The following is a 12313-nucleotide window of genomic DNA, read 5'->3' as shown; positions in this document are numbered from 1 at the left end:
GAGCACCCTTCCTTGCTACCCAAAGCGTGGTCCATGGACTGGCTGCATTGGCTGGAGCTTGAGAGAAATGCAGAATCCCACACACAGCTCCAGATCTCCCAGGTTCAAAGTCAAGAAGCACTGCTCCCCTCACGTGAAGCGCTCCTTCCCCTCTCCCTTCCTCCTCATTCCATCCTGGCACACCCACTGCAGCCCTCCGATTCTGGTCTTCACGGGCTCACATTCCCTGGTCCTGACTTTCTATCTCACTCTGGAAGTCGGTTCTGAGGCTCTCCTTTGGTGCTTCCCATGGCATCTCAAAAGTCACAGAGCTTCCAAGCTACAAGAGCTCAAGAGCACAAACCGAGCTGCATGACCACTTTGCAGACAAAGAAACAGGCATGGAAAAGTGAAGTGATTTGCTCAAGGCCACAGGACTACAACCTTGTGGATTGCAACCCTAGTCTCTTAGGTCATGGTAGGAATTAAAGAATTTTAGTATTTGGAAACTATCCACATACAGCCTTTGGTCTCATGTATAAAGAAACCGAGGCCTAAGAGGCAACAATCTGATTGGCCCGAGGTCTGGAGGGTACATGGCAGAGCTGAGACGTTAACGGGGGTAACATCCATAACAGCTGACCCACTCATGCCTTCTCGGTGTCGTCATTCAGTGTGTGTCTTCACCAGCACGAGTCCTTTCTCACAACCATTAAGACTTGCCTTTTATAGATGAGACTAAGTGATGATCCAGGACGTGAAGCCTGCTCTGTGGTTTCAAAGTCTACAGTCGCGTCCCGACATTAGAACCCACGTCTTCTGGCACTAAATCTAGCACTATTTCCACCACTTGTGGCTGCATTATTGATTTTGCTTATGAAGTCTGACAAATATCTTCTGGCCACTTACTGTGCGAACCCCCACACCGGGCATATTCCACGTTTGTGATCAGTCTCCGCCAGCTAGGCCAAGGGGATTGGTCCTGTGCCAGAGTCTATGCCTCATGCCACTTCACAGAGGTACTTGTGCGTGGGACCTGTTTGGTAAAGAGTTGCTGGTCCCCACTCTAGGAGATGGAGCTGCCCTGCTTATGGTCACCTATTATAATTCCTGTTGCTTTTGGTGTTTTAATCCCAGAATTTTACTTCTGGGGCATAAGCAGATTCAATGCAAGCTGAGCCAGAGTCCAGAGTCCCATCTGACACTAGGAGAGAGACGGGAAGGAGAGGCGGCCTGTCCCCACCCTCCGTGACGTGCATGCTGAGGCAGAGCTGAGACAAGTGTTGCATGAGTACAACAAGGATACGAGGAACCTCGTCGCAGCTGGACGGAATCACGGGCCTCGGCTCACGAGCTTCTGCTACGCTCTGAGCAGAGAGCAGGGAGGTTAGTCAGGAAAAGGCTTTGGAGCAAAGAACAGGAGAAGGAAGCATTTTCCAGCAAAGGGAGGAGGAACAAGTAGAAATGTGCCAAGCAGAGGCCACCTCTGCTAATCCAGTGAGACAGTGCCCCGGCTAGGGCATGGCACACACTAGTAGTTCAAGTATAAAAATACACACACCACATGCATACATATGCACACACAGACACGCTAACGACTTCGTCCTTGACATAATATGCTGTCGCTGGCATCCACTTAATTCATCCGCCCATTCAGTCATTCACCAAACGTGCCTTGATCACATCCTTTGTGCCAGTCACAGTTCTAGGTGTCAGGGATATGACAGGAAGTGCGGCCTTCTGAAGTTGATCTTCCAGTGGGAAAAGACAGATAATAAACTACGAAAGAGGTAAATACTCAGCATCTCTGGCGTGATAAATGCTACGGAGACAAGTAAGGCAGAACAGGGTGTAGGGATTAGATGCAATTTCAATAGGTGGTCAGGAAAGAAATAGACGAGCAGGTGACCTTTCGGCAAGGACCTGGGGGGATCCGAGGGAAGGGCGCTTGGGGCAGGGGGTGAGCAAGGGAAGTGGTGGGGCGGGAGTCGGGTGAGCAGAGAGGAGGAGAGGAGCGTTGTGACGGAAGGATATCGGCTCCTACACCTCGGGAGCGAGGAGGTATTGGAGAGTTTTGAGCAGAGGAGCGACAGATTGGATTTAGGATTTGAAACCCAGCATGCTGAAGATCTGCTGGCGGCAGTGTGCAAGCAGGGCATCAGCGAGGAGGCAAGAACCCAGGCTGCGGAGGAGGGTTTCTGACGGCAGGCTCCCAGCATACGAGCGGGCGTAAACGACCGCCTCAGGCACCAGAAGGAAGCTCATGCACCTAGATCTAGAGGAAGGATGTTGCCTCCCCAAAGCCCCTCCCTAAAAAGAGAAAGCAAGAGGGTTAATTCAAAGAGGAAAGAAAGTTGAGCTTAACACACGGGGTTGGAGAAGAGAGAGAAAATTCGTCTTTGTCCACGCTGACCTCTAATGCGCTGAGGCAGATAAAATAGCACTTTGTTCTCATCACCCCGTGAAAAATATCCCCAACTGATCTTGCAGACTGGCATCCCTAACACCCTTCTCATGGCCACGGGCCCGGCATCTTCTGCCTAGGTTCAGAGGCAGGGGGTGGCAGAAGGAATGACATGAGAGATATAGCGGGTGTCGCTGGCTTACCCCAATTTCATGACAGAAAGTATTTCTCATCAGCACCACACTGAGCCCTTCATCTCATGCTCCACTCGTGGTTCTAGGGCAATGCCAAGCGCCCCTGGCCTTTAGAAGACTGGGCTTTTTTGAAAAGTGAAAGAAAAAATGGGGAAAAGTTCATGTCAAATGGGGATTTTTCAAAAAATCTAATAGGCAGAGAACCGTGTAATTTGTCATCCAACTGGAATACTTTGAGAGGAAAAAAGAGGTGCTATGAAGCAAGCTTCTCACCTCACGTAGAGTAAGCCCCGTCCTCGCTGCGGCGAGGGTCCTGCCTGCGGGCCTCCCCTCCTGCTCTGGCCACATCCCTCCTGCGCTCCCTCCCCTGGCAGGCTCAGCTCCAGCTGCTGAGCTGCTGCTTGCGGCTCCTCTGCACACTTGGGCCTTTTCCCTTGCTGTTCCCTCTGCCTGGAATTTTCTCCCTAGAATATCCATGTGGCTGGCTCCTTGCTAAAATGCCATCTTCTTAATGAGGACTTCCCTGACCAACCTATTTAACACATGCACTTTGCGTATTTTTTATTTTATCGTGAACATATAGACAAATCCATTTTACACACACACACACGCACACACACACACACAATTTAATGACTAAAGCAAGCACCAGTACAACCAGACCAACACCGCCAGCAGCTCCAAATGCCCTTCTCCCCAGCACGACACGACCTCCCACCCCCGCTCCTCCTTTGGATCCAGCCACTGTGCTGAATTTTGTGCTCGTCATCCCCTCGCTTATCTTTCCAGTTTTATTGTTGTATATATTTCAATTCTATCTTTTTTAACCTTAGGATACATTATCATTATTATTTTCACAATGTTCATATAGATTTTCCCACATATTTACCACTTTAATAGCTCTTCATTCCTTCCTAAAACTCTGGTCTTCCATATGGGATCATATCTGAGGTACATTCTTAGAATTTCCTCTAGTGAGAAATTCAGTTGGTTAGCACATTCTCAGTTTTTGTTTGTCTATAAATATCTTTGTTTTATTCTCATTTCTACATGATATTTTTCTTGAATACAATGGTCAGTCTCAGTGTCTCTCCATTGAAGATAATTTGTCTTTTGATTTCTGGCTGCTTTTGAGATTTTTCTTGTGTCTTATATATTCTACAATTTCCCTGTGGTAAATCTAGATGTAGATTTCTTTTTACTTTTTCTGCTTGGGTTTCATTGGGACTCTTCAAACTATGGATTGGTGTTCTGCAGCAGATAGTGAAACTATTAGTCTTTATATTTCATTCATTACCTATTCTCTTTCCTGTCTTACTGGTGGTGCAATTAAACATATGTTAAATCTTCTCACTCTATTTCCATATCTCTAAACCTCTCTTCTGAATTTCCTATATATTATCTTTTTGTGCTGCATTATGGGTAATTTCTTCTAGCTTGTATTGCAGTTCACAAATTCTCTTTTTAGCTGTGTCTAATGTGTTATTAAACCTATCCATGGTTACATATATGGTTTTTCATTTCTAGAAGAATTTTTGGTTAGTTTTCAAATCTTCTAGGTAATTTTTAAAATAGTTTCTTATTCCTTAAGTTGGTGTTTTAACGTGAGACTAATATTTTCAGTATCTTTAGTCTTTCTTGTCTATTCTTACTGGATCTTTCACATGGTGCTTTAACTTCTTTAGTAGTTGCTTGTATTCAATGGTGTTTTCTTCCTTACCCTTGAAAAATTCTTTTGGGAGATCCTGGCATAAACATGCTTTTCTACAGAAAGAGCTTGTGTTTGCTTCTGCCAGGCACCTGGGAGCACTGATGGTCCTGGCCAAGTTCACAGCCTGAGGTTCTCTGGTCCTCTGTGTGGTGTCCCTGAAAGCTGCAATGTGGACTGCCCACGGTCACTTCTTAGGGACAGGGCCTTGTTTCCCCTTTTGTCTCTTTTCTGCTTAGAACCAGAATAATTTTCTCTGTAGTACTGTAAGGGGGGAAAGGTGGTTTAAGTTCTGTTTCATCTTTTCTCTGAGAGGATAGGAGTTCTGATTTAATGTGGTGAAGACTTCTGGTTAGAATCCCCACTTTGAGCCAACCACAGTCCCTGATTTCACTCCTCCTTGCTCCCACAAAACCACCAAAACCAAAGCTAAATGTGCCTGGATGAGAAAATGTCCTAAAGGTAAAGCAGCACTGGTACCCAGCTATTTGATTCCTTGGTTCCCATTTTCCTTTAGATTTTACTAATATTAGTTACTATCCTGTAGCCCTTTGAGGCTTCGAGAAGATTGAAAAATATATTCATCCTATATTTTTTTGTTAATTTTGGCAAAATGGGATACTATAAATATCCTAACCTATCACTACTGAAGATAGAAGTCTATTTTACTTACTTATTTTCTTATTCATTTACATATTTGTGGTCTGTAAATTTTTTGAGAGGGATTATTTTGTTTTGTTTTCTGTAGTATCCCATTACCTAAGAACAGTGTCAAGTACATAGTTTCACTCGTTAAATATTTCTTGAATGAATGAATAAACTCTTAGACAATAATATGCACATTGTGAGATGTTTTGAAGTGCTAAATTAAACTTTATATCATTAAAGCTTAACAAACTGCAACTCACTATATATCCTTGAATGAATTCTACATGCCTTGCACTTGCACTTGTTAAGCAATGAGAAGAAAACAAATTTAGACTTCTAAGCTTTGGCAAAGCACCCATCAGCTCTGCACTTCATCTGCAAAAGGAAGAGTTGAATTAGATGGTGCCTAAGTTTCCTTCGCCTTTTAATTTTTTGCAGCCGGGCCTTGTTTCTTTTCTTCGGGCTTCCCATTGGCATTATTGTTGGCACCGTTATTTTTGGCCCGGGTTCGGGTTGTTGTTGGCCGGTAGGTCCAGAAAATTATGATGATTTCAGTTCCAATTTTTGGAAAAAGTAATCCCTCTTCCATCCTGCCATTGATGTATAGTCCTACTTAGACGTGCTCTGAGTGTAAGTGCACACTCTCCTTTGTAAAAGAGAACCTCCAATCTCAAATACCGCAAGGAATATTTCCATAAAGTGAGACAGATGTGTTAGTGACCCAAATTCAGTCCTCTGATTTTCACCTTCCTTCCAGCTTCAGCTACTATGGTCTCAGCCATCCTGGCTCCCAAGAACGACCTGCTACCATTTTATTGATCTGACTCAAATACGAATCACAGGCTCTTGCCTCAGCTTTTCCTGACACAGCTGAGACCATCTGGGTCTTGCAAAAAGGCTCTACCAAACTGTAATGTAGAGCATAGGGAGACAAACACAGCAGCTACAGGGAAGCTACAGAATCAGACTTACAGCGCCAAGCTGGCTCTCTCCTGCGGTTTCCAGACTTGTGTTCCACAAACCATCAGAGAGAGTCACTCCACAGCTCCAACAAGTGCCGCAACTCAGCAGTCATCTTACCCGGATTCCTTCTCCAAGTTCTCGGTCTGTCTTGAGGAGGAAGGTACAACCCGCTCCCTAGAAGTTCCAACTTGGCACATGTGTGGTCGATACCTCGCTATTGGGTAGGACCTTGCCCGTGTACAGGACCGTGGCTTCATCTTTCCCAGACTCTCATCATTCCCACAGCGTGGTAGAATAAAATACGCACAGCACTCACGCAACAGCATCTACATGCACAAGTCACAGGCAGGTGGTCCCTCCAGCAAATTACCATGAACAAGATGGAGGCAAAGTTCATCAAGTAACCTGGGAAACGATCTCTCCACGTCAGTTTATCTTCGTCATCCTGAGGAGAAACAGGAAAGTAGAGACAGTCAGAAGGTACAAATAACAGATATTAACTTTCTCTCAATTTGCATAAATGTATAGGTCATTAATCACCTGTCATTGCACACACATACATTTTCCTAGTCACTGATGCCTTACCCTCCATGTCAACAATGACTCTCCTACTTTTGTAATTTCTAGATGAGCTGACATAGCCTGGGAAAGCTGCAGTGAAAAGAGGACAAGATTCGATTTCAGCCTCACATTGGACTGAAGTTCAAGTTCAACCACATGATCTTGAACATGTATCTTAACATTTCTGACTCTATTTCTTCATCTGTAAAATGGGTACAGTGGTGACACTTGTGCTGCCTGCTGCACAGGATGGTTTTGTTTGGTTTGTTTAATGAGAAACGTGAACACGGTAAAGCAAGGGACAAATGATAGATATGACCCAACCACCACGGGACAGCATCCTACAAACAGATCATCCTTTAAATGAAACATCAACCACTGACCTTAGATCCTAATAACTGTACAAATTACTCACCATTTTTGTTCTTTAAAGAGCCTGTATGTGCTATCATTTATTCTCTCCAAAATGACTGTGTTTGCCAACCCCAGTCACACAGACAGACACTTTGAGGCACGGGTTAAGCTGATCCATTCAGTTTGGCTGAGAACCCTGCCTTCCTCCCCTTGCAGTGGGTGCAGTCCACCCCGGCGCTGTCCCGGGACAACCACATCACTGGCCACAGCCCTCCTTCAGCACATGCTGGGGAGGAGCGGAGGCCAACAGGTATGAACGTTACAAAGTTCTGCCGACTAATTGCTGTAAACCATTAGTCCAGGCACTTGATTTCTCTGAGCTGCCATTCTATAAAATTAGCATTGCCACAGCTGCCCTGCTTATTGCACAAGGTTCTTGGGAAGACCATCCGAAGTCGCATTTGTGAAGGTGCCAAGGAAATGGCAAAACACGCTGCGCCAGTGAGGTAGGAGGCCCCTGCCCTTCTGCAAAGAGTCTGAATCAGACCCAGCAAGTGACGCTCCAGGACCCCCCACCCCATCTTCTCTTCCCTCCTCACCACTGGTATTTCAGGACACACCTGCTTTGGCTCTAGCAACAGTGCCATCTAGCCTTTGAAAGCTCGTACTGTAAGCAAAGGAACTTTTTGGCCTAAAAGATTAAAATGCTTTGTGCATCCACTGTGTGCCAGGCACAGCAGGGAGACCGAAGAAAGTCGATATGACTATGCCCTGAGGGGCTCACAGGCTAATGAAATACCCACACGTCCAAAGGTTTAAAAATCACTGTCAATTTGGGGGTGAAGCTTACCCTGGGAGTGAGCCCATGGGGACCTGGGGGAAGGAGCAATTCTCGTTGCATGTTTTGAGCTGAGCAGAGTCGAGCTGGCTTAATGTTGATAAATGGTGGTAGAAATGAGACCTATGGCTGAAGTCATTTTGTAATTAGCACTTTCATTTGTAGATGATGTAAATAAGTGTTATACTCAGGGTTGCATAGACTTAGTGGCATAATTAAGTTCCTGTACTTGTAGTCCGGCAGACGTTCTATCACACAGTGAGGATGCGGTAACCCAGGTTGTGACCATTCTGAAAGGATGGGAGCATATAAACCTCTTTCTAATGGGACCAGTACAGACCATTCATAGTCTTCTCAACTAGGCCAAACATCCAGAACTAGAAATTCTTTTATTTCTCTCCAGCATCCATTCTCAGTTTCACTCACACACCAGTGCTTTCCTTTAGGATAACTTTACGGTATTTTTCTTTAAGATGTTGACAAGGAAAACTGAGGATGGGCTGGCGGTGACGACATTCAGTCGGGGTTCTGAAGAGAAATATGGGGGGATGGAAGAGCTCTTCCTGAGGCCTCCCTAATTACGGTTAAGGTTTTGACGGCTAAGTCTTGGTTCAGTTCCACTCAACACACACGGTCTGAGCAGCTTCCATGGGCCGGGCTCTTGCTAGATACTGAGGACACGGTGAGGACAAGGCTCAGCTCTACCCGGGAGGAGCTCCGAGACCACCAAGGAAACAAGGAAAAGGATTTCAGAGCTAAACCTGATTAGGAAGGTGGCATTACTCTTTGCCTAAAAATGAGACATAACTAAAAAGCAACTGAATTGGATGTCCTCTCAAAGCAACTATCTTAAAGAAAAGTACTCATTTTGATGTAGATGTTCTAGTGTTTGTTGAAAAATCGCCCTTTCTCATTTTACATTGATGAGCTCTTTTTTTCTGAAATTATAGCGTCCAACACACACACACAGCTCTCAGACACTGTGCAAACACGAGAAGGCGAGAGAAACACAAAGATTTCAGACTGTCTGCCAGAGTCACTAGCAAAGACGACAGTGAGTAAAATAGTCTTTACTTATACTACTCTGGCTCTAATAATGGAAGTCCCTTAAAATTCTCTACTCACTGTACATTAAAGATGTGAAGATTTGTAGCAAAATACCATGAACTTAAACACACTCTGCATAAAAGTCACACAATCAGCATAGGAGACAGCAGAAAGAGAAGTTGACTTGGAACCAGAACATCCCAGTTCTGAACTGTCGGCTCTCTAATCCTTATTAGGCGAGTCACTGTGGGAAATTCCCAGAACCTCAGTTTCCTTCTACATAAAATAATTATATTTCTTATCTGTAAAATATGTAACATAGCTATATCTATCACTCCAAATTACCATGAATTTTGAACTAGCCAACCTCGGAGAGGGTAGAGGCAGGACAGGCACACAGAGGGAAGTGCAAACTCTTAGCACGTCCATCTTCCTTTCAAAATGAAGACGACGACATTTTTCCCGCCTAAGTGGTTGAGGTTTTGTGTGGATCACGTGAGTGCATGCATGTGAGAGAGCTTTGCAAACTGTAAGGCACCATACAAAAGTAAGATCTAATCAGCCTCACTATTATATCGGAAGCAAGTGATTATAAAGTGCTTAGCTAATGTCATCGTTGTTAAGACATGAGCCTAGCTTTTGTCTGTGCCTGTTTCTTTGTCTCTGCTGTCTGTGTCTGTCCCTGGACGATGGCTCCCAAGTCAGAGTCTGCAAACAGCAAGTGGCACAGTGACATTCACACAAAACCATGCAAGTGCCCTTTTGGCAAACTAAGCATTTGGAAATGAAATCTCTGAAAAGGCAGTAGGTGAGAGTACTATTTAAAAAAATCACTTGGAGAGTAATTTTGAAAAGTGGCAATCATCCTTGAGTTGGTTAGTTTTCTGTTTTTAATTAAGGTCTAATTTACACGTGGGAAAATTCACCTTTATTTGTGTGCAGTTCTATGAGTTTTGATAAACATACACATTCATATAACCACAACCACAATCAAGATAGAGAATAATCCCATCACTTCCCAATATTCCCCCATGTCCCTTCGTAGTCTATCTCCTCCCCAGGCCCCAGAACCTGCCAAGATCAGATTTATGTCCTAGTTTCACCTTTTCCAGTGTGTCATGTGAGTGCATTCATACAGTAGGCAGGCTGGTGGGTCTGACTTCTGCAACTTAGGGCTGTGCATTTGGGATTCATTCATTTTGTTGCATGACTCAGTAGTTTGTTCCCTTTTCTTGCTGAGTAGTGTTCCATTGTACGGATGTACCACAATCCATTTACTCACTCACTAGTTGAGGGATGTTTGGATTGTTTCCAGTGTTTTGCAATTGTGAATAAAGCCACTCTAAGCACTTGTGCACTGGTTTTGGTGTGAACATGGATTTTCATTTCACTTAGATAAATACCAAGTAGTGGAATTGCTGGGTCACAGGGTAAATATATGTTTGACTTTATGAGAAACTATGAGACTGTTTTTCAAAGTGGCTGTATTGTTTTGCATTTCCATCAATAACATATGACGGTTCCTTCCTTTCTTTCTTTAAACATTTTCATCTTAGAATAATTTTACAATTAAAGAAAAAGCTTCATAGATAATTCAGAGTATTCTGTATGTCCTGCATCCAGTTCCCCTGTTATATTAGTGTAGGACATTGCTCACAACCAATGACCCGACATTGTACATGATTATTAACGAAAGTTCATACTTCCTTTACATTTCTTAGTTTTTACCTAATGTCCACTGTCTGTTCCAGGGTCCCCTCTAAGATACCACAGTCTATTTACTCATCCTGTCCCTTCAGCTTCCTCTAGACTGTGATAGTTTCTGCAACTTTTCTTGTTGTTGATGACCTCGGCAGTCTTGAGGTGTACTGGTCAAGTATTTTGTAGAACATCTCTCACTATGGGCTTGTCTGAAGTTTTTCTCATGATTAGACTGAAGTTATGGGTGTGGGGGAGGAAGACCACAGAGGTAGGGGACATTTTCATCGCATCCTGTCAAGGGCACGGCTGCAATATGACCTATCGCTGAAGATAAATGCCTTGATCACCTGGTGGAGGTGGCATTCGTCAGATTTCTCTATTGTAAAGTTTCTCTTTTTCTCCTTTCCATGCTTTCCTCTTAGAAGGAGGTCACAATGCCCACTTGTAAGGGGCATGGAGTTCTACTCCACCTCTTTGAGGGGCAATATATACATATTCGCCTAGGTTTTTAATCTAGATTTTTGTACTGTGGTTTACTTCAAGCAGGGCTACAGAGAAGAGATGCTCTGTCATACCAAGGTTAAGCCAGTGCAGATGACCCCAGACTCTAAATGAAAGAACGAAGGTGGTAAATGCCAGTAATCAGTAAGTGTCCGGCCCGGCGTGGAACTGGGTTTGGGCTTCAAAGGAAGCAGGCTGTGGCCCTCTTTCTCTGGGGACACCTCCAAAGGGAAGGAAGCCAAGCTTTGTCGTCAGCATTTGCGGTTTCATCATCATCATCTGCTTCACCGCTTCCAGATAATAACAAAAGGGTCAGGAGTAGGGTCAGACTGGTTTCTATTAAAATGTCTGCACACTGACTCTACGTTCTTGCAAATATTTTGGGGGCAGTGTCTAAGAGAGGGAAAAACAATGGAAAATTTTAAGTTCTGTGTAATTATGGGCTGTATTGCTCCTGTTTCTGCATAGGAAACATTCATTGAACATCAAACATGTACCAAGCATTGCGCTAGCACCAGGCACTAGGGATGTATAGAAGAATAGGTCTCACGCTTTGCCCTTAAGGAACACTTGAACTAGCAGAAGAAACTGGGAAAGATGAACACACATTATGACATGATATGGCACACGCAAAGTGTCATAAAAACACAGAGGAGGGAGTGACTACCAGCCTAGAGGAATAAGTTGGGGCCGGGGCAGGGGGGTACTTAAAGATGAGGGGGCATTTTATTTGTGGTTAAAGAATAATAAGAGTTTTCTAGGGATGAAGAAGAGGGAGGAGGGTATTCCAGAGCACTGAGACAGCACAGTACATAGTGCTGCCAAATGGCTTTGTGCTACGAGAGGGGAGGATGCGTGCACGGCAGCAGGGTTTCAGGTGGAGAAGAAGGGCAACTCGAATTCCCGACTACCTGGTGACCTACAATGCCTCTCACTATGACACGCAGAGCCAAACATGGGAACAGCAGGACGCTCTGAGCCGGCAGACAGCAGGTGAGCTAGTGCTAGGCTGGCAGGGGGCTCAGAGAACAAACGATCCAGGCCTTCATGTTTCGGATCAGTCCTGAGGGACCGGAGGAGAAGTGATGCTCCGTGGTTAGCCACCTGCTGAGTTCGGGAGAAGACCAGCCGGGACCTCTGAGCTTTCTGCTTAGCTGTCGGGAAGGCTGAGGCTGCTGATTCCTTCATAATGAACGGTTGCTTCTAGGTTTTTAATTCTAAATAATATTTAGAGGCCTTCAAAACATGAATCATGTTTAGCACCATCATGGATTTATTCTGAGGGTCGTAAATATTGAAAGCAGCTGCTTATTCGCATTCGGGTCCGTGTGCTGTTAGAGGAGAGAATCCGCGTGCTGCCTATTGCTTCCAAGCCTGTGCCCTTCTGTCCATAAAACCCTCTCCTTTGAGGGGCA

The 12313-nt window shown here is 44.6% G+C and overlaps 1 protein-coding gene across 1 annotated transcript in view; it reads right to left on the bottom strand.

The window, feature by feature from the left end:
* The window catches only part of ANO2 (anoctamin 2, calcium activated chloride channel), a 361968-nt gene that overhangs the window by 88948 nt on the left and 260707 nt on the right, over window positions 1-12313 (bottom strand). Inside the window, exon 17 of the mRNA XM_012637807.1 lies at window positions 6267-6341. Coding sequence (XP_012493261.1) covers window positions 6267-6341 — 75 coding nt within the window. The remainder of the gene's footprint in view (window positions 1-6266; window positions 6342-12313) is intronic.

The sequence above is a fragment of the Propithecus coquereli genome, unplaced genomic scaffold (genome assembly GCF_000956105.1).
Source record: "Propithecus coquereli isolate 6110/MARCELLA unplaced genomic scaffold, Pcoq_1.0 Scaffold124, whole genome shotgun sequence".
Lineage (NCBI taxonomy): Eukaryota > Metazoa > Chordata > Mammalia > Primates > Indriidae > Propithecus > Propithecus coquereli.
This window is presented reverse-complemented; position numbering and strand designations above follow the sequence as displayed.